Here is a 23,374-nt window from a genome sequence, read left to right as displayed (position 1 = left end):
GAACCATCAAACATGCTTGATACAGGGAGTGTTCCTGGCTTTGAATTGGGGATTGGAGAGATAGTCCAGAGGGCAAGACACTTGATTTTCATGTGACCAACATGGGTTTAACCCCAAACATCCCATAGGGTCCTCTGAGTCACCACCACGAATGATCCTTGAGCACAGAGCCAGGTGTTGGCCCTGAGCACTGCCAGGTGCAGCCCCAAAATAAAATAAACAAACAAAATGAACTCAGAACACAGCAAAACTTGCCATGTTGTTCCAGCCTGCTGAAAATGGAGAACACCATACTTGGTGTATATTACAAATTCAGTACTATACTGTACACATCAATCATTACACATGCTTAAAATAATGTAAGTATGCGTAAAGATACAGCAGGGCTCAGTTCTAAACTATAACAGGCAATTACAAGTTTTAAAACTGCTAAGCAATAGCATATTATCTAAAGTTTAACAAGTTGTGGCAGACACATTGGCTGCTTCAAAAGCCTTGGGCATGTGGACAGGAAGTGGAGAAAATATTACAGCTAAGCATAATCATATTACATGAACATAGGAAGCGTCTCAGCCAAATGATAATGTAATGGAGAGTATTTTGAAGGGCCAGGGCCAGTTTCCAGGCAGAATGATTTCAAGGACAAGAAATACTAATGGTCCCTGGTACATCTTCTTACAGACGGTGGAGGTCCAAAATGCAGGCGCAGACCCACTGTGCTTATTAGGGCGAATTCAGCATCAGAGATAATTGTCTCTGGCTCAGGGGAGTTTTAACCTTTGGATATACTCCCAGGACTGCTCCAGATTAATGAAGGCCATTTCGACCCAAAAAGCCCAGAGGCAGCATGGCTGTTAGTTGGTGACCTCTGACCTCCAAGACAAAAGTTTTTGTTTTGTTTTGTTTTGTTTTTAAGCTGAATGAATTTCTGGATATACCCTCCAGGACCATACTTTACCGTAAGAAATGATTTTGCTTATCTGTTTGCAATTTAATTATGATTTATAAAGATAGCCTAGATTGTAATTAATAGCACCATGAAAACTTAAAAAATGAATGCATAAACTAAAATCCAACACTATCATAAAATGAAGTTGCTTCTGATATGGGGCAATATTTACTACCACTAATTTCAACAAGCCAACTAAGTAAATCATCTTAACTACATTTGAAAACTTGAGTTTTTTCTAGAGCAAATTTTTCTTATAAGAAAAACATGGAACATAGGCAAATTATATTTGTTAGGCTACAGCTATATATGTATGCACAAACACATATATATATATATTTATACATATATATGTATATATCTCAATGAACATTAGAGAAAAATGTAGACATGCTCCCTTCTCAGTGTCTTTCAAGTAATCGTATAGCTGTATTTTTTAAAAGGAAAACTAAAGGAAGAACAAGATGTAACTTTTGGTGGAATGATTCGAGTTCAGAAGTTGGAGCATTGTACTCAAGTATTGATACCTTGAGTTACATGTTAACACTTCAGAAACAAGATAGCTCCTTACATGCATCTCCCTCTGCTCTCTGAGTGAAAACTAAATGTTTATCCTACAAGAAGAGGTAGTCTGTAATGGACAGATGATGGCCCTTGACTGCCCATTTACTTTGCAGATTCAGATCCTTGGCTTCTTTCAAATTCTCTGTTGATGTATTTATTTTTCTGGCGGATGCATAGCTAGAAGCCAATATGAAGAAAAGGATTCCATTTCAGTGAGGTCTATTTGTTGAGTACACATGAACTGGACTTTTCTCTAAAGCTATACACAAGTGGGTATTTGTTTTAAGAGAATTCAACAGTACTAAAGCAGCCTGTTACTCTATTGACTGACATAATTGACTAGTCGAGATTGAACAAAATTCCCTGCAGTGGATGTTTGTAGTCAAATCAAGTCAGTCATTCTCTGATCTGGAAAATGAGGCACTCTCCCACTTCAGTTGGGAACTATGAACTGGCCAATCAGATTCATGCTTGGGTGCCAGAGCATCTCAAATTTCGAGTCACACCTGTAACATAAAGTTAGTATAAATTATTTAAAAAGTTTTCTTCAAGTTGTACCCGATCTGCCTCTAGTAACCACACAACACACACACACACACACACACATACACACAGACACACCTAAAATCTTGTTTATACTTCAAGACACAGTACCAAACCAAATTTTCCAGAAGTTTTACCTAGTTATCTTAACTCCTATAACAGACATTATATGACCTCTATACTTTGCAATTGACTAAATTTGACACTCACATAACCCAACCCTCAATGAAAACACAACGATAATTTTCCAATGACATTACAAAGGAAGAATTGGACTGCCTTGAGGCTCCCCTTCCCCTACTTAATCTGCATTTCACAGTATGGGATTATACACATAACCCAAAACTAAATATCTTACGTTGACAAACTTTTTATTTATTAAAAATACTTATATTGAGAGGGTTGGAGCAATAGCACAGCTGGTGGGGCATTTGCCTTACACACGGCCTACCTGGGTTCGATTCCTCCATCACTCTCTGAGAGCCTGAGAGGGCAAGAGAGTATCTTGCCCACACAGCAGAGCCTGACAAACTACCCGTACGTATTCTATATGCCAAAAACAGTAACAACAAGTCTTATAATGGAGACATTACTGGTGTCTGCTCGAGCAAATTGATGAGCAACAGGATGACAGTGACAGTGATATTGAGAACCTGCCACGTAATCATAGCACTGTCGTAGCACTGTCGTACCATTCTTCATCGATTTGAGACTTGTTGTTACTGTTTTTGGCATATTGAATATGCCATGGGTAGCTTGCCAGGCTCTGCCATGCAGGCGAGATACTCTTGGTAGCTTGCCCGACTCTCCGAGAGGGGCGGAGGAATCGAACCCAGGTCAGTCTCGTGCAAGGCAAACGCCCTACCTGCTGTGCTATCACTCCAGTCCTGCCATGTAATAAGCTTGTAAAATATTTTTTTCTGGGGTTTTAGCCTACAGACATTATATAAAACCCGCTTTATAGAAATACTGAGTCAAAGTCTCCTGAAAATTATACCTGTATAATGCTTTCTAGAATTCAGAACTGTCCTGTCACCCTTCAAGAAGTTTCACTCTTAACGCTTTCAGCTATTATTTGTTTGCATTTAATTGTAGATATATGTATTACATATAGGGTTGGAGCGATAGCACAGCGGGTAGGGCGTTTGCCTTGCACGGGACTGACCTGGGTTCAATTCCTCCGCCCCTCTCGGAGAGTCGGGCAACCTACTGAGAGTATCTCGCCTGCACGGAAGAGCCTGGCAAGCTACCCATGGTATATTCGATATGCCAAAAACAGTAACAACAAGTCTCACAGTGGAGACATTACTGGTACCCGCTCAAGCAAATCGATGAATAGGACAACAGTGCTACAGTGATGCACAATTGGGGTGGGGAGCAGGAAAACTGGAACTTCCTGCCTCCCATTCCAGCACACATGCTGGCCATTCTGCAAGAGCCCACAAGGTACCCTCAGAATTTTCTGTCTCTGAGTTTTTTTCTTTGAAAGCTTAAAAACAAGTTTATTCCAAGTACCTGGCACTGTTTAGGGAAGGGCAAAGTGAAAATCCCAGTGGGTAATTCCAAAACCAGTGGCATTATGATCTTCCGCATATGGTCCCCCAAACCCTGCCAAGAGTAACCGCTGAGCACAGAGCCAGGAATAAACCCTGAGCGAAGGAGTCAATGAATACCTTAAATACTCCAAGCATCAATTTATCTGAAAAATAGAAGATGAGCTAAAGGAGTACTTTACTATCTTCCACTGTCATTACTCTGTGATAGAAACTATGTGTATCCCTTCTAGATAGTTTTCACCCTGAGTGGTGGCAACAGTGCAAAGGCATATGTCTCATTACATATATCATTGCAACCTCTAAGTCTTACAAACTTCCCCCCATGAAAACTTTATACTTTCTGGATGCTCATCAATTTAATGACATGCAAGTTAATAACATTCACTTCCCTGGAGAAAGTTAAAGTCTCACTTAATTTGTGATTACCAAAATTCTCTCAACCTTCAGATTCGGGGCTTGAAAATTATAATAACAGATTCCTTTCCCAATTTTTAAATTAAGTTGTAAAATTGTCTTGATATGATGGCTTGTGAATTTGGGGAATATTTTTAATAGTGACTTCCAAGATTACTGTTTTATGGTTGTTATTTTTCTCAATGCACTGGGAAGTGTTCAGTAACATATCTTTTTGGTTCTACGTTACTTTCCATTCCTGTTTATATTTTATGAAAAATGTGAAAATGAGTCATTAGAAATATCTTTCCTTTCTTTGGAATATTCAGATTCTCTTCCCTGCTCTAACCTCCAAGTAGAACTGTACCTCTGGGTCCAGGTGTCTTAGCTGTAGGTACTGAGGCCATGATCACGTACTCACTGCTGCGGTCAGATACACTGGACTGAGACTTCTGGAAGGGAAACACACACACACATACCAAAAAACATGTTTTGACATCTACTATTCCCCATCTAGACCCTTTTTTGTTTGACTGAGTGTTATTGTTGTTTCAATACTGTTTTCTATGCTTTGCCGAGATAATATGTGACCAAAATATTAGACTCTAACTCAGGTACCTGACTATAGGCTAAGAAAACTTTATGAAACAGGTTTTCAATTGAAGTGAGTTTCAAGAGCCAAAAAGATAGTACATGGATTAAGGTCCTTGCCTTATTTGGGATGAACCCCAGTCGATCCTCAGCAGGTCCTGTGTAATGGGGAGTAAGTCCTGAACATAGCGAGGTATGACCAAAAGACAAAACAGGGAGTTTTGAGGGGAGTTTCATTTGAACCTCCTTATTTTTGTTTGTTTTTTCCCTTCCCCAGTAGATTTATATTATAGGCTCTATCTCTCTGTCAAATTCTATTCTAACATAGATACTGCACATAATGGTCAATGGTCACAGTGATATATAGATACTATAGTATTAGCATAAATTCTCTGACTATCTCTCCCAGTACAGAGAGATTTTTGCTATGACTCATCTTTTTGCATAGATTCTTCCATTATTTTCTTAAATAAGGATTCCTAATAATTTTCTTGTAATGAAGCAATTTTCTTCCCAGTTACCAATGACACCTTATAACTTTCTCTTGATTATTTTTAATTAACCAATTGAGTAAAAGTTATTAATATTTTATATTTTCCCTGAGCCTTAGGAACTTTAAAATCAAATTTACAGTCCACATTTAATTTTTTAGAAATTAGAAATATATTTTACATATTAATCTTTTCCTGACTTCTTACTCTTCTTTTGCTCTAATTTCCTTATATTATTATTATTAATCAAAAAACTTATCTCTGCAAACCATTAAATTATTTTCTGAAATGAATTGTTGTAAAATAAATGATCCACTCTTCCATGTCACTAGCTTAATTAATATGCATATCTCAAGTAAAAGAAATTGTCTATCTATTGATGAAATGACGTGTTTCACTGAGGAATATCAGTGATTATTTACTCATAAAAACAGATTCAAGTGAGGATAGAGGTTTCTCACCTTTCTTGTCAGCCAACAGATAAAAACACACCCCAAACAGAAGATGGTAACAAACACTGCACATCCTATAGGCAACCAGAACCTCATTGGACAGCAATTTTGGGATTCTGTATTGGAGAAAAAGACAGGACAGAGAGAGAGAGAGAGAGAGAGAGAGAGAGAGAGAGAGAGAGAGAGAGAGAGAGAGAGAGAGACCTCATGAAAATCAAACCTACCCTTTAAGCATAAAATGAAAAGTTATTTTAGAAATTTCAATGACCTATTTAGTGAAGTTGAATTTTTCTTTATTGCCCTCATGAAATCCAGTTTAATGGTAAAAAAAATCATCTTATTCTAATCATAAGCATTGAAAAATTAAAACCCAAAAAATGCTATACATACATTTCCAAATTGGCTATGAGAATTACCTTTTCTGTGTATATTTTGTGAAATAATAGAAATAATAGTTTGATTTATTAATCAAATAGTTAATAGTTAAATTGATTTTCAACTTAATCATGTCTTTTTATTACACACATTTAGAACAGTATCAAAACCTTAAGCCTTAGTTGTAGAAAGGCCTTGGGTTTGGGTAATTTTTGCCCTGACTCTAAATGACAGCTATATTTTAAGGAAAACATTACATACTTCTGACACCACAATCTACATGACTAAATTATCAATACTAATTATTATTAATAATGAAGCACTTCTTTCATATTGTCATCAAAAATAAATCCCATTAATTGCATTTAAATGAACTCCAACACAAAGATGCTTTCATTAGTGAGAAAAGTTGCCAAAATACATAGATACTCGTATGTCTGGAAGACAAAAGCAATGTCTTACCATAAATATGCAGATATTCTCTAATAATCTCTTCTCGATAAGGTGGAGGATCAAAAATGGATAGTTTGCAACTATAATAGCTGGCATGAGAAGCATTCAAGTTATACAGGAAAAAAGAAACACTATTATTGGAAAGCTGAGATTGACAGAAAATTTCATTTTTTGTGGAAACTGTATTCCTACTTCCCGTAGTCTTGGTTAGTTCACACAATATTTTCTCTCCTCTCCTTAACTCCATTTTAAGTTGCTTGACAGTCTCTGGGTATTTGCATAAAATTTGTAAATCTCCACTGTGAGATATAAACATCTCAGATTTGGCAGAGTTGTTGAAATCTCCTGGATTAAAAGAAAGAAAACAAGACAAAGCTGACATTTTAGGAATATGTTACCCTAATAATTATATTTGAAACAAAATGTAATCAATTCTTCATAGTAACCTCTACTGAAACAAAATGAAAGAACTTCACAAGCAAAAAACAGAGTTTGACAAAGGGTAAAACTTCATCCTAGAAAACATCCAACCAGAAACTTGCCTGTCACATTTAACTATATAATATGTAATAGACAATATATTTACGTTGCAAAAACTCAAACATATGGTGTCTTGCTTTGGCAGTTTTCATATTTAAAATAGAGGGTAAACAAATAAATCTGTACTAATGCACCATAGATTGTGCTAGGAATAGGGTACTATTCAAATAGAGGTGGTGAGGTAGGTTCCTAATTTTTATTGGAAAAAAATCCAGAAATGCCGCTTTTAGAAAATGACTTTTAAAATTATGTGATGAGCTGAAGATATAGTGCATCACTAAGGTCCTTGCCTTGTATTTAGCTGCCTGCCCATTGAACTCATAGTTCCCTGGGCACCACCCAGGATTGTCCAGGAGCACAGAACTAAGTAATAGCCCCTGAGTAGTGCCAAGTGTGGTTCAAGCCTTTCTCACAACCACCTCCCCAAAAGTTATCAGTGAAGGAAAACTGTATTTGCCTAGCAAGGAGAGACTTGAGGAAAAACAGTTTACACAGAAAAAATTCTTCAAAATAGATCACATGAAAATTAATAATTATATATAACATGGATTTATATCATACTCTTCCTAATAAATAAAAGAACAGATAAGTAATTTAAACATTTAGGAAATATGTTGGCTCCAAGTCCCATTCATTAATAACTGAATCAATGTCTAATAATATATGTAAAGCTATAACCTTTGTTTTTAATTTTTTTATGATTTTAAACTTACAGAAAACCAGCTTGTCTCTGTGAGCCACACAGGAATCAAATGAAACTGAAGTGATTTTTGGCTTGGTTATAGATTCTGAATTATCATAAGCCAACATGGATCTCTAGTCCTAACCCCCCAAATAAAGAGAATATGAGTCTGTATCTTGAAAATATTTGGAAAAAATTATTATCATAGTGGCTTTTACATAAGTTTTGAAGTATTTATTTTTTCTCTGAAAAAATTAAGAAAAACTAGTCTTCCATTAATGTAGAAATGCCATTTGTGTAATTTTGCTATTTATTTTCCAGATATAAGCTTGTTTAATGTTATTAGGATATTACTTTGTGTTCTGCTATTTTCATTTCATATTTTTGTAAACATTCCATTTTTCAGAGTAGTTGTAATTATCTTTATTACGATATAATAGGCTATGCTAATCTATAATAATCTGTTAATGCATTCCACTAATGTTGAATATTGTTTCAGTTATTTTCAGCATCTGCTTATATTTAAATATTATGAATTTGGTCAAAATGATTAACATTATTTTATACCACATATTGCCATGTTTCTTTCCAAAATAAGTGCTCCAATTTATTATGAAACTATCACTAAGCATGATTATTAACCAGAACTCTGCTTATTTTAATTACCTTAATTTTAAGAATTTACCACATTTACTTAATTTTCATAATAGTTTTAAAGTTTTAATTCCTATCTTTCATATCACTAGGAAATGTATTTTTCAACTAGTGAAGTTGATTATGAAAATATAAATAAATTCTAGTTTATAGTCATGGCAGTCCAAACTGTTCAAATGAATTCTCCACCAAACAACCAAGATTGCTGAACAAAATTCTTAACTATTGGGGCTGAAGAGATATGTGTAGACAAGGTGTTCTACCTGCTGTACTGACCTGGGTTTGATCCTCAGCACCACATATAGTCACCTAAGGAGCACCAGGAGAGCTCCTGAGAAGAGGGCCAGGAATAACATTTAGAGTAAAATCCCAAACCAAAATGAAAATCAAAACTATTTTATGAAAGATTAAAGATCCAATACAACAAATAAAATTCCTAGATTAAATTTGAAGAACTGTACCCAAAGCAATGAAGAATACATAGAAAGGAACAGCGCTTTGAAGTTGCTTTTACTCTGAAAGCATTTGCTCCTTTCCCAAATTCAAACTATTGTGTTTCTGTCTCAACACCTAGAGTCTGCAAAGCAAAAAACGTAATGGCGGTCTAGCAGACATGCTCAAAACTAATTTCCCAATGTAATTCTCTCTTCAATAAGTTGGAGTTCCAATTTCATTATTGACACACAGGTGAACTAGAAGCAACCCAGCTGCCATACAACTTATAATACATCTTCAAATCAGTCCAGTGATGCAAAAAAAATCTCAATTCTTGGACATTGACTTAGTTATTTTTCACTCTTACTACTTCTGGGGGCGTGGAGTGATAGCACAGCGGTTGGGCGATCGCCTTTCATGCGGCCGACCCGAGTTCGATTCCTCCTCCCCTCTCAGAGACCCCGGCAAGCTACCGAGAGTATTGAGCCCAGGCGGCAGAGCCTGGCAAGCTACCCGTGCATATTGGATATGCCAAAAACAGTAACAATAAGTCTCTCAATGAGAGAGGTTACTGGTGCCCGCTCGAACAAATCAATGAGCAATGGGATGACAGTGACAGTGACTACTTCTGGGGTTCTGGAGGTAAAAATGCAAATGATTCCAGGAAGAGAGAATTTACATTTTAGACCTCTAGTCCTTTCTACAAATAACATTTAAAACAATCCCAAACAAACCGTAAAAAGTTGTGAGGCACATCAAGGTTGGAAAGATAATACAGTGGGTAGTGCAAGCAGTGGACTAGGGGTTCAATCCCCAGCATCCCATATGGTTCCCAGAATACTGCCAAAAGTAATTCCTGCACACAGAGCCAAGAATCAGCCTTGAACATTGCTGGGTATGGAGAGGGAAAGAAGGAAAGAGGGAAAGAGGGAAGGAAGGAAGGAAGGAAGGAAGGAAGGAAGGAAGGAAGGAAGGAAGGAAGGAAGGAAGGAAGGAAGGAAGGAAGGAAGGAAGGAAGGAAGGAAGGAAGGAAGGAAGGAAGGAAGGAAAGAAGGAAGGAAGGAATGAAGGGAGGGAGGGAGGGAGGGAGGGAGGGAGGGAGGGAGGGAGGGAGGGAGGGAGGGAGGAAAGGAGGGAGGGAGGGAGGAAGGAAGGATAACAGAAACAATAATATCTGCAAGAGCTTAAGAAACAAAGAAGTGTTAAACAACTTGAAGAAGAACTAACCAAAACTTAGCGTAGAAGGACCACTGAGATAAAACAACAACAACAACAACAACAACAAAAAACACCTCAGAAAATTGAGAGCATATAAGATAGTACTAAAGAGAAATATTTATTAGATATGACTATTACTAGTTAAAAAAACAATAAGTATTAACTGGATGAGCTGGAGATGGAAAAGTTTCTGGGTTATTACAATGTTTAATTCTAAGTCTGTGGTAAATACAATATACACTCTATCATTATCTATAAAATTTTATTTCAAGTTAACTTTTCTGATTAAAAGATTTTAAGCTTACAGAAGGAAACTTCTTGTTTGAATTAAAAAACACAAGAAACAATTATAAGAGGATTTTATAGGGAGAATTTATAAGGAGAAACTGTAATCGAAAGGAGAAATTACAAAAGGGGAAAGAAACTGATAGCAGAATAGTTTCAGTCTACGTTAGATTAAAATGAAAGATATTTTCCTTTGGGATTTATCTGAGAGAAAAGCATGTTGCACTACTATTGTTTTGATGTCCTACTGCCTACTACAGAAGATAAAAATCAAAGAGTTGTTTTCAGTTTCTTTAGAAATGTTTAGAAAAAATTTCCCACGTACTTAAGAATGGTAACAAGTAAACCACAAAGAGATCCTGGAGCAAAGTGTCTGTGTCCACAGAGAACATACACATAGAGATACAATCTTCCAATTCTGAAGATTATACTGTGAGTAGAGTTTCCTCCTTTTGTGCCCATGCCTTGATCTTTAACCTAACAAACACATAATGAAATGTAATGAAATCTCGCTTCGAAGACACCGTTCCATGGGAGGCTTTTAGTCCTTTTCCCTTTTTCCACCCTTCTCTAAATAAAATCCTTTTCTGAATTCAAGGAGTCTGGAGGTGAGAAAGATGATAGTTGGTGCTACATAATTGCAATTCAGTCTGTCAAAGGAAACCAGAGTAAATTCTCAATCTGCTATTAACCAGACCCTCTGATTAGGCTAACCTTTCTAAATAAACACCTTTCTGTACTTCAGTCTTTTCATCTATGAAAAAAAGAATAGAGACCAAAGCTTCTTAACATTCTTTCCAACACTTTCTCCCCACGGAAATAGGATAGAGACTATCCAGATGTTACTACAAACAGTCAAGAGAACTATTACTTTGTTAGTGAGACGTCCAAAAGAAAAACCATTTTACCATAACCTCTTCATAACAGCATCTGTCTAAGCTGTTTTAAGAAGTCAAGAGAAATGAAAATGAATGAGACTCTCTTCTTTGTCCATAAAATTCTTTGGGTAGGACAAGGAAGACTACTGATATTTTTTGTGAGTCTCAGTGCCTGAAGAGTGGTCCAGACCATCAGAGAAGTGAGTGGCATTCGTTTTGGTTGAATACAATTTTTTGTTTCAACACCTTAAGCCTAAATTTTGCATAGGCCCCTGTGAGTTTCAGTGAAAAGCATGGAGGTACACGGGACTCTAGCATTCAGTGACAAAGAACCATTCCCCTCATCGGCCCACAGCAATGGATGGACAAAGGACCAGGGGAATGGAGGAACTGAGGAACTGTGTCCCAGGTTGGTTGGTAGATTATTTCTCTCTCCTCCCCAATGTGGTTTGATCTCTTGCCTTACAGCATAGCAGTTTCTCCTCCTTTCTCCTCAGCACAATTCGACCTCTTCCCTTGAAGCACCGTGATTTCTCTCCCTTTCCCCATCATAGTCATAGTCAAAGTTGTAGTTGTAACTGAAATTTCTCCTTTCCGTGGCCTCACTCATTCTCTCTCTTTACATCATAGTAATATATAAATCACGAAGAGTGGGGGGTACATACAGGTGGGATTGAACATTGTCATAACCACAAACAAAGGTAAAGCCACTTCTTCAGGGGAAGTTCTAGGAGATTAACTGAAGGACCTGAGGGTCCATCATTCTAGATTACTAGGAGATCTGCTCAAGGGTGGGATTCTATCTAAGGGTGTGTTGCTTTCTCCTGTCCTCAGCTAGTAATCCATTCAAGCAGTCATAGCAAATTTGCTTCTAACCAGTATTTCTAGTAAGTTTTTATGAATATAGTAAGAGATATGTTAAGCTTAAAGGTTGGCTCTTCCTGGAGATATCTCGCTATATATCCCAGACTACAGTCCTCAGACCAGGTTAGTCTTTCCTAACCCCAGTAGGGCCCTTATTCAGTTACTTCTTTTTGGGTTATGACAGAATTTGTTCCATGACTGTGCTCTTACTTATTATACTTCTTATGGCACTTAGCTTGTCCCTTTCTGATGCCAGGGTAGCTTATAGCTTGCCCTAAGTTCATTCTTGTCCCTTGCTGGGACCCTCCTTTGGGGGATGTTAGGAAGTAAGGGCAACTGAGGCTTAAGTCAAATAAATATGGTGGATGTCAGAAGTAAGTGTTATTTGGAGTCAATTTACTCCAAAAAAGCATAGCATCAACTATCTTCCTATGTCTATACAAAAAGGACATTGCTAAACCATGCAAGTGATATAAAGGAAAGAGAAAAGCAATCTAAGATTATTAGTGCCTGATGGAATTGGATGTGCCTGAGGGGCACTATTGTAGGAGTAACTCAATAAACCTAAGCCATCTGTGGGGGGAGGGAGCAAGGATTAGCCAATATTATGCAACAGGCCCCCATTTGTTATTTAAATGTAGTGGTAAGGAGTCTCACTTAGAGTTTCATGTATTCAGTGTTAAGTTTTCTATCTGAAAAGTCATTTAGCAACTTTAATCTTCAGGTTACAGGTTTTCAACTAAAGGAACCAGGGATTCTATTCACATAATTGCTTCATAATTATATTGTTATTTATCGAAAAAATATCTAAGCACAAATTGTATATAGCCTTTGGTTTCAATGGAAAAATAATGTCAAAAAGTACTAATTCCTGTAACCCTGACTAAGGCATTTGATAGGCAGACTATGTAAGGAAACTGTGAATTGTACAATTTCTTGTAACTACAGAAGCAACTAGAACATTTTCTCTTCCTCTCTAAATGATACTTACCACAAACCTAAAATTCAACCAGGAATGCTGGTTTGGTACACCAAGTCTTATAGGAGTGTCTCTTTTGACTGTTGGAGATCTGTTCATTCGGTCAGTCCTTCTGCCATACCTACAAATAGTGAGTTTTCTCCTCAAAAAACTCTGTCATCTTACTCTCTACCTTTCTCTCATTTAAATTTTCTTCACATGCCACCACTTAATATAAATTAATGTCCAAGTTATCCTCTCTCAGACTACCTTCAATATGTTCCTCACTCTCCAACTTACCACCTCCATATCACCAATACTTGAAAATTCTTATCTACACTGTCCTTGTTTCAGACACCCCCCAACACCCCCACTTTCACATTCAAGTTACAGAAATGACTCCACCTCTTCCCAGAGCATACATAGTCAGACCAAGAAACTGTAAACTCCAATTCTTTTCTGTATAAATAAGTGAAAGCCAAAATAAAGAAGATTATTTTAGTTAATACAAGTTCTCAGGGACATAAAAAATTTGGAGTTTAATTTAAGTATTAATTTAAGTAAGTTTAATTTAAGTATTACTAGCTACAACAAAGAGAAGTAGAATGGAAACAAGAAATTATGTGTGAAGCTTGACAGTGGTCACTACAGACATATAGTATCACCCTTGGAACCTGACTACGGGGAAAAAGTATAATTTTCTACACATTTGTTTTAAGTCCAGTGAATCTATTTCTCCTCCATCTAAATTGCAGCTACAGCAAGCCAGCATCATCTCTCTCTGGAATTAAAAAACCTTCCTAGTGCACTGCTTTTACACTTGTCCACTTACCTTCCCAAGGAAGCCAGAATAATCTAAGAGTCATTGTCAGATAGCATCATAGCCTGCTTATAAAATACCCATGGCCTCTCCATCTCACTTGGAGTAAACTTTAACTCCTTACCATGACCGCATGACCCATCTCTCAAACTCCATTTTATACCAGTCCTTTGCTATATTGCCATCACACTATTCTTTCTGTTGCTCAAACTGGTATGCTTTGCATTTATTTACTGCTTGTCTGCCTTGAAATGTTATCTACAGTTTTCTTTTTATAAAATTTTATTTTATTAAATCACCGTGAAATAGTTACAAGCTTTCATGTTTGGGTTACAATTTCACAATGATCAAACACCATCCCTCTACCAGTGCACATTCCCCACCACCAATATCCCAGGTATACCCCCCTTTCCCACCCTCCCCCTGCCTCCATGGCAGACAATATTCCCCATACTCTCTCTCTCCTTATGGGCATTATGGCTTGCAAAACAGAGAGGTCATCATGTTTGTTCTATTATCTACTTCAGCATGCATCTTTTATGGTTTTCAACTGTGTTTGGTCATCTGTGTCTTTTGGTGACCAATGACCATTTGACCTAAAATATACTCCCAAGTCTTTTTTCTATCATACTGAGATACGGTACTTATCAGTATCTTAAATTTTCTGGTTTATTTGTTTACCTTTTATTTTCAGCTACTTGATTATATTGTAAGATTTAAAATCAGGATATTGTTCTTATTTATATGTTTATTCCTGTGTTCATCCCAAAGATTCATAATGTACCTGATATATAGCAAGTCACAATAAGCATTTATTGAATGGAAACAATGATTATTTAATAAGTAGATATGTATCTTAATTATCCTCATTTGTCATTAAATCTTTGGTTGAATATTTTACATGAAAAAAAGTAGATAGAAATCTGATGAGATAAAGTATAGGCTATAGAAGAAAGATTGAGGTTCTTATAAATGATCCTATTAAGCTTTCTATTCTACATTTCATTTTTATGAACTTAAAGGTCAGAAAAATATGTTGCCAGGGATTATATACCTCATAACCAGAACATGATCTCAAACTTAGTATACCAAGTTTCCTTTCTTTTCAAAGCAGATGCATGTAACTAGATAATTACATATAAAAGTCTCCCTCAATTTGAAGGTCACTGACTAAGAAAAATGATCCCTCTGGGTATAAAAATAACCAAGGGAATCATCAATCACCTAGACAAGTCTTCATGATTCTAGCGGATATTTCCCGGTACAAAATATTTTATTTTATGTCATAAATGTGAGAATAGGTTTAAATCTGATTTGATTATTTGGATCCTTAGAGGCACAATAAAGTTATCCAATATATGAACAAGATAAAGGCTCTTAAATCAGTAAGGTTTCTAAAATCGGGGCTTCATTATTGCTACCCAATTGCTGCCCTTTTTCACCTAAGAAGTTTTTACATGACCCTAGGTAGGTGGGTATATGAAATAGATAGACAAATTAAACACTTACCAATAATAAATCATAAAAATTATTTTAAAACAAACTTTCAAGGTTTTTGTCACCCCCTCATTCAATTACATGACACCATATGGATGATGACCCACAGTTGAAGAAATTAAGCTCTAATATATCCAGATAATGCGATCACCATGCTTTGTATCTATTAGTATTTCATACATTGTTAAAAATACATATAAGAATATTTCTCTTGGATCCTGGTGATGAGGTTTAAAATATGGCAACAAGACAGAAAGTAATTCTTAACATTCATACATGTTTATTTCTTGTCGGTGTTTTTAAAGAGAAGAAAGAGACAAACAGAAAGATTGCACTCATATGTGGAATATAAAGTAGCTGTGAGGTACAAGCTTACAATGTTGTAATTTCTGCAGATATTTCTCTGAACTTAGTTACTAAAATACTAAAATACAGAAATCCAAACCTGTGCAGCTGCTAGTGTGGCCCCTCGACCTCATATCTCTTCATTCTCAGCCATGGAAAACAAATTATCAAATGCTTTCTTTTCAGCAGGTCGACTTTAGGGGGGAGAAACTCCAAATCAATAATAGTGAGTTTTTTGTTGAAATATTGAATGTAATCAAAGTAAAGTGAAAGTAAAGTAAAATTTACCAGTTACACATGCGGGGTGGGGGCTGGGGAGGTGGGGGGGAGGGGGGAGGTATACTGTGATTCTTGGTGGTGGAATATGTGCACTGGTGAAGGGATGGGTGTTCAAGCATTGTTTAACTGAGACTTAAACCTGAAAGCTTTGTAACTTTCCACATGGAGATTCAATAAAAGAATAAATTTTAATAAATAAATAAATTTAAAAAAATACTTTTAGCTTCAATGTCAAAAAAAACCCAGATACTATATCCTCTTGATTAAACTGATTACTAAGTATAAGGGGTAATAGTTTCCCAATAGAGGCTTAAACTACTACTTTTTTATGATTTTTATAATACTATCATTGGTGTCAGTAGACTAATATTATTAATCATACTCATTCTTTGTATAAGTTATTTCTTTAATCTTTTTAATTGTCCTGAGTAAGAGCATTTGCGTATACTACTATAGGGGCTGTGTGTTGGAGTGATAGCACAGTGGTAGGGCGTTTGGCTTGCATGCAGTCTACCCTGATTCGATTCCTCCACCCCTCTCAGAGAGCCTGGCAAGTTTACTGAGAGTATCTCACCCGCATGGCAGAGCCTGGCAAGCTACCCGTGGAGTATTTGATATGCCAAAAACACTAACAACAAGTCTCACAATGGAGACGTTATTGGTGCCCGCTCGAACAAGTTGATGAGCAACGGGATGACAATGAAAGTGACAGTGACTGTAGGGGCTGTTAAAGTCTCTGAAGGAATGTGATCAAGGAATCCACTATGGCTCAGAAGAGTTTATTTGCTATTTGATTCTTCTAAGATCTAGACAACTTAAATTATTCGGTAAGATAGTCTTAATAGAAATCGTTTTGCTAGGACTATTTGTAAGCAGCTAAATTATCCCCAGTTGAATACTGTTTGCCAAAAATATTCAGCAAACTCACATAGTGCTAAGGGTGTGAGACAAATCAGCAATTTTACTTTGTGGAGGTTTGTGGTTAGAAGTCTGAGTTAAGGAAAACAAAGGTCTAAGTGATAGAAAAAAAAAATCTCCTGAGTCTGCAATTATTGGTAGTGCTTAATAAGCACACTTTATATAATCAAACAATAATAAACTTTAGCTTAACAGCATATGAATGTTCATAAGAGGAAATTCTAAAAATCGCAATGTTTATATTAGGTTTTGTTACACTTGATCTTTTACTGGCATTTAAAAATGTGCTTTATGCCTTTTTTTCTACTTTTCATTGAACATTGCAATTTCTTGAGTCTATTTTCTAAAACCTTTAAAATCTTGAATAGTATATATTTCTATAAACATCATTTATGTTGCACATTATAGATTCAAAGACATCTATAATAAAAAGGAGGAATTCAAGTCAGTGGGGAAGGTAGGCAAAACAAGGCCAATCCAATCTGCAATAAAAATTAATGCTTACAGACAAGAAAGCCCCCCAAAAGTAGAAAAGCCAAGAGAACACACATACTTTAGATGTGTGAATTACTTTTAAGTCTCCAAGGAACTCTGTAGGAGAGATAAAATCAACCCTTGGTCCTCTAAGTGTACATAATAAGAAAAAGGGAAAATTGATTTTCTTCAAGTAAAAACTGATTTTCTTCTTGAAAAATGGAATGATTTCAGAGATGTTATAAAACTTTGTAGTAATATCCAAAAACTAATTAGTTTGTGAATGACTCAACTGTGTTACCTTTTCATTGCTGTTGATTTTAAATTATCCTACTATGGAAATCACATGAGGTTAAAAAACCAACTCTCTACTGCAGAGGGGTTGGAAAAGTCCTCATTTCCCACCCACCAGCTGCTAAGGAAAGCCCTTTGAGCACAGAGATAGGACACTCAGTAGAGGAACTTGTTTACATTTGGTTTCTAGCTCTTTTCTCTAGTAGCCTATAATTTTATCAACAGCCTACCCTTACCCTCATCTCCAGTTTCTTGTTTTAAATCTCATTTCTCTCTGTAGATTTCCTGATACACTGAGAGTAACATTTCCAAACTGAACTCAGTATTCACTCATCAAACCCAAACCCAGTCCCTAAGGGGAGGTCACTAGAATGACTCTCCCACCCTCGTCTTCCTTGTTTACCCCCTCTATCTGACCTTCCTGAATGAAATATAGGAAGCTACCAAGTCCAGTTGACTTAACTCATATCAATGTGAATTTATTCAGTTCTGCTCATTCCTATTGACAAACCAGGACCTTTTTTAAAAAATATTTTTTATTAATAAATCACCATGAGGTACAGTTACCGACTCACGAACTTTCATGCTTCCATTTCAGTCATACAATGATCGAGTACCCATCCCTCCACCAATGCCCTTTCTCCACTACCAATGATCCCAGTATCCTTCCCACCATACCCACCTGATCCTTCCTACCACATTCCATCTCTGGCAGGGCATTCCCTTTTTCCCTCTCTCTCCTTTTGGGTGTTGTGGTTTGTAATAGAAGTATTAAGTGGCCATCATGTTTGGTCTATAATCTACTTTCAGCATGCGTCTCCCATGCAGAGCGGGCCCTCCTAATGCCCTTTACTTGGTGGTCCCTTCTCTATCTGAGCTGCCTTTTCCCCCCAACATGTGAGGCCGGCTTGGGGCAATCCTCCTAAACCAGGACCTTTTTACATCTTCCCTCTTTCTGGGAGTATCTCTTGGCTAGCCATACCAGCAATCTCCCAAGACTTTTCTCCGTGCTGCTCCCAATTTGCATTCCAAAAGACATTATACCCTCCACTTAATTCTCTATAAGCTTCATTATTGCTGTGAGATTTTAAAAAAAATTCTCTTAGCATGACACAAAATCCTCTCAACTATCTCATGGACCTGTTCAAGCCACCCTGAACATCTTGCTCATTTTTTATTCCTTATTTCTTTCTATTTGCTTAGAGTACTTGGTTTCCTTTTTATCTACTTAGAATTTCTCAATATTGATTTTAAAACAATTTTAAATTGGTGCTTGAGACCTCACACAGACTCCAAGTTTTATATCAATAATACTATGGGTTTTTGTTTGTTTGTTTGTTTTTGCTTTTTGGGTCAGCTTTGTGCTCAGTAATTACTCCTGGCAGTGCTTCGGGGACCATATGGAATGCCGGGGTTTGAACCAGGGTCGGCTTCGTGTAAGGAAAACAAATGCCTTACCTGCAGTACTATTGCATCAGCCCCTATAATACTATGTTTATACCAACATATTTATAATGCATAAAGTTTAAATCATAATTATCTTGTTTATCTTCTTTATTTAACCATGAGCTTCATAAGGATGGAGATGGCATCTTGATCACACTTAAATAATCCCAGGACACGAAGCATAGTATAAGCTGAATAAATAAATGAAGATGACTGTGAAAAATTAAAGACTATGGAGATGAGCCTCATTTGTAAGTAGCCTGCAATGGGATGAGGAGACATATAAGAAAAGTCAAGCAAGACATTTGGTTTATCAGATATTGGAGAACACTTGTTTCCCAATCTAAACGAAAAGACTAAGTTGAGTTATGCCTGGCCCAATCTTTTAACTCCTAATGGTCTGGAAGTTATATAAATATTGAAAGTTTTAAAAGCTTCCCAAAATAACATCAACTTAGAAGCACTGGATACTGTGTTAAATGTATTGCATGTAATATAGAACTTTCTGTTCCTAAGAATCAGTATTAAGTGGCCATCATGTTTGGTCTATAATCTACTTTCAGCATGCATCTCCCATCCAGAGCGGGCCCTCCTAATGCCCTTTACTTGGTGGTCCCTTCTCTATCTGAGCTGCCTTTTCCCCCCAACACATTTTCTATTTTTATATTTTAAGACACATTTTCTATTTTTATCCTAATTTTATAGATAAGGAAACAGATATAAAAAATTTGCTCAAAATTAAAGGCTAAGCATAAAGTAGCACCATAATTTCAATTTAGGTGATCTGAGTCTACAGTTCACATTTTTAAGAGGGCTTGTGGTCTATTAAACTAGATTTAAAAGTTATTTTTGGATACTTACTTTCTATGGAAAACTATTTCAGATATTTCTTTTCAAGTATTTAAAATTTATAATGAACAAAGCTAAAATAGAAATGTAGGACAACTTTATATGCCTATATTTTTTCTATCAGAGTTCACACTGCAAAAAACTTAAACACTAATATTCTACTACATCTGAGGGAATTGTTGACAGCAAGTTATAAAAGCTATTTTTTTCAGTAGGAGGAAATACAAAGGAACTCAGAATCTTTCAGGAGACTAATAAGCATTTCTAGAAAAAGGAAGAGAGAGGACAATGAGAACAATATGATTAAGTAAGTACTGGGAGAAAAATACCTTTTCATGTAATTACTACTACCTGTCCTATGTAATGTTAGCTAAAACACTCACAAAATTTAGAATGTTAGAGTGAAATTCCTGAATTTTAGTACTGAAATTTATTAATTTATAAGAACTGTAAGATGCTTTCTTTTTTTTTAATTGCTTGGAAAGAACCTAGAAAACAGCCTGTGAATTAATATTCATAGATAAATCAGAGAAAAAAAAACTTCATTGAAGAATTCTATTTCAAGAAAAGATATGGTCTCAATCAAGTGAATTACACTTTTAATATGTCTGGAATTCAGAGATTCTGACATATCTGAAAAAAATGATGGAAGTCTTCTGATTGTTATATCAGAAAAGAGATCACGAGACAGGAGTCAATGGCAAGAATGGTGCTATTATGGAAATAGGTGAAGGACATTTGAGAAGTTTCTTGGAACATTGGAGAAATATTGGAAGAGGAAATGAGGGGCTTCGTATTGTTCTAGGATCATTAACACAACTTTTAAAGGTTTTACAATGAGATCAGTATAATACGGGAAATTACTAAGATTTCTAACCTCTTCCTTACTAATAGAAGCTCAAAGAATTTTTGTCTCTTGAGATTGGTGTTACATCTCTATTAAAACATGGTGAAGAATGAATGTTGATATTGCAATCAAACAGTTTTGAGTTCTAATCTTGTCTCTGCTACTAACTACTGTTACAGATCACATTGCCTTTCATTGCTCAAAAGTCTTAAACATCAATTAAAAACAAGAATCCCAACTTACCTCTGTAAGATGAGAATGACTAGGTAGTTGAGAGAACTAAAAGCATATGCCAAAAGAAGAAAACCTGTAAGTGCTTATTGAAGTCAGTTTGTCCTGTTACCTTGTATTTAGAGCCACTAAAGATGATAGATGCTAGGTAAGTGTATAGTAATGTTATGTGATGAATGTTAAGATTATTAACTATATTTATCATAACCATTTAGTCATAGACACCTTGATTTACCATTGAAAAATAACTTGTCATGAAACATGGTTCTCTGTGTAATGAACAGTGTTGGTACTAAATTACACCCCAAGACAAATATTCTAGAAATGCAATTTATTCCTCAGCTTTGTCAGATACCATGTAATAATTCTAGCTAGACTGGACATATCCTTCCACAAAAAAGAAAAATCATTGTTAGATCTCTGTGCTCAATAGCACCACCATAAGTGCTCCAATAGGTTGGGCATAGTGGGATGATTTTAGTAGTACAAACAAATCAGTCTATGACATGTCCTAGTAAAAAACGTCAAAATCCTTAATATGGCTCATAAAGTAAGAGTGGTCTAACCCCCACTTTCCTTTCTTATCTCATGTTGTAACCTGACCATTCTTTCTTTTCAGTGCTCAGGCACATGGCGTTTTTATTCTTTCACCACAGATGCTTTGCACTTTTCTTATTGTGGCATATTCCTCCCTAACCTCCCACCATGTTTTCCACTTTTCCCTATACTTGCTTCAAATATCAGCTTAGAGACTATTTCCACAATAAAGACTCAATGAACTCTGTTCTCAAATTCCTCCTCCACACTCACTCATTATTTTATTACATCATTTTATAGAACTGAGTTGTGCTTACAATTGCCATTACTTCCTGAGACGATTTAACTCATCCCTTTTTTCCCAGTCATTCATTAATTTCATGGGAATAGAAAGAAATAGTTATGCTTATCATTGGATGTACAGTAGCTAGCACAAAATGCTTTCTTCATGGAAAGTGCATGGTGCATGTGAATGAGTAAATATCAATTTGTTGTTCATGATATTAAAGAACTTCATTGGGTTATAGAAAAGGCATTGTTAAAGAAGCAAGTAATCCTTGAGGCTTAATTATTTTGAAGAATGAGGAATTATGATATAGTAAGAGAATTTTAGTCATTTTGAGGCATTACAAGATCAAATTTTTACCAGTTCTCTTTTGTTGTCTCTTTTAAATTTGGGAATATAAAGTTCATTTTTTTGAAACCAGGAAAAAATGTGCTTCTAGTAGAACACTTAAAGTTCTACTTCCACTTTTAGAGTTAATTGAACCTCTCATTTTGGTGTACTTTACTTTTGCTTTTTTTCCAAACCCTCAAGAACATAGCGCAGAGTTAAATATAAATCAAAAATAATAGATGTAAATAATATGAAATATTAGAAACAGGTGTGTCAATTTAATCATATGTAGTATTATTTAAATAGTTCAAATTGAGCCTAACATAAACCATGTATAGATATAATCAAGAATGTCAGTTATTTTTTATGTCTAAAAGGATTAGTCCTCCCAGGGACCCCAAAATGTAGTATTAATAGTTTACCAGGTTATCCCAGGCATTCTAACAGTAGAACACCCAGATAAGATTAAAATCAAAATCCCTTTTTTCAAAGTCTCCTTCTATTATAATTTCTCCTTCAGAAATAATTTCTAGTCCAAATGTCAGGATTAATTTAAATTTCAATCTGTTGACACAAATTATTTTGCCCTTCTTCTTCTCTGAGAACAGAAAGCAACTTCTACTTTATGTCCAGACAGGTAACTTCAACTGAGTAATTTAGAATTTTAATGGTGTGATGAAATATTTTGCTTCATCTTCAAATATCATATCTAAGACTGCAGTGCAAACACCAAGTGTCAACAGTAGTAGAGGGGACATATTTCCTTAGTCATGAACTTGGACTGTTCTGCAATTTTTTTCTACATAAATATAAAATGCATAGCTATTTTATGATTAATTTTTCTAAGTTGGATTTGTCTTATTAAAATTTGTCAAGCTCACTTGAATTATGTCAATAAGAAATATTCAATAGACCACTTACCTGTTAGAACTTCAACTTGGAAGCAGAAGAGAAAGAAATACCAGAAATCAGACTTCATGATTGCCAGAAAGATACAATTCTCTGCTTCGGTGCTCAAAACTGACAAAGTCACGCTCTCAGTTGTTTTCTATTTGCTGGAAAGGAAGTGGTTTGTGGGGGCGGATATTATGTCAGAGTTAGCATAAATCGATAAGGTGTCTCTGAATCGAACTCAATTGCTATATGAAAAGCATTACTGCTATGGAATTCAAGCTTAAAACATGGATTATTGACCATTTGAAGATGGAAAAATTTTACTCTCATTCTGACTCTCATAAACAACTAGAAATTTTTTAAATGATCATATAAAAGCTAACAGTCAAAACTAACCAAAATGGATATATTAGATTTTTCAAACAATGTGTTAAAAGCTATATTAA

At 35.8% G+C, this 23,374-nt stretch overlaps 1 protein-coding gene across 1 annotated transcript; it reads right to left on the bottom strand.

Annotated features, from left to right (window-relative positions):
* Positions 1 to 1,894: 1,894 nt before the first annotated feature.
* On the bottom strand, positions 1,895 to 23,037 carry ICOS (inducible T cell costimulator). The gene is made up of 5 exons (XM_055119750.1): positions 22,956 to 23,037; positions 6,377 to 6,712; positions 5,549 to 5,655; positions 4,373 to 4,457; positions 1,895 to 2,019 (listed from the first exon to the last, which is right to left on the bottom strand). Exons 1-5 carry the CDS (start codon positions 23,011 to 23,013, stop codon positions 1,979 to 1,981), a joined length of 627 nt encoding a protein of 208 aa, XP_054975725.1. The 5' UTR covers positions 23,014 to 23,037; the 3' UTR covers positions 1,895 to 1,978.
* Between the last annotated feature and the right edge of the window lie 337 nt (positions 23,038 to 23,374).

Source organism: Sorex araneus, chromosome X, assembly GCF_027595985.1.
Source record: "Sorex araneus isolate mSorAra2 chromosome X, mSorAra2.pri, whole genome shotgun sequence".
NCBI lineage: Eukaryota > Metazoa > Chordata > Mammalia > Eulipotyphla > Soricidae > Sorex > Sorex araneus.
The sequence above is the reverse complement of the archived record's forward strand: the minus strand, read 5'-3'. Positions and strand labels throughout refer to the sequence as shown.

Coding starts and splice junctions, on each gene's coding strand:
- ICOS (XM_055119750.1), bottom strand. CDS start 23,013: ATGAAGTCTGATTTCTGGTATTTCTTTCTCTTCTGCTTCCAAGTTGAA. Junction 5,656..6,376: donor AGAATATCTGCATATTTATG/GTAAGACATTGC, acceptor TCTCCAATACAG/AATCCCAAAATTGCTGTCCA. Junction 2,020..4,372: donor TAAGACACCTGGACCCAGAG/GTACAGTTCTAC, acceptor TTTATGTTACAG/GTGTGACTCGAAATTTGAGA.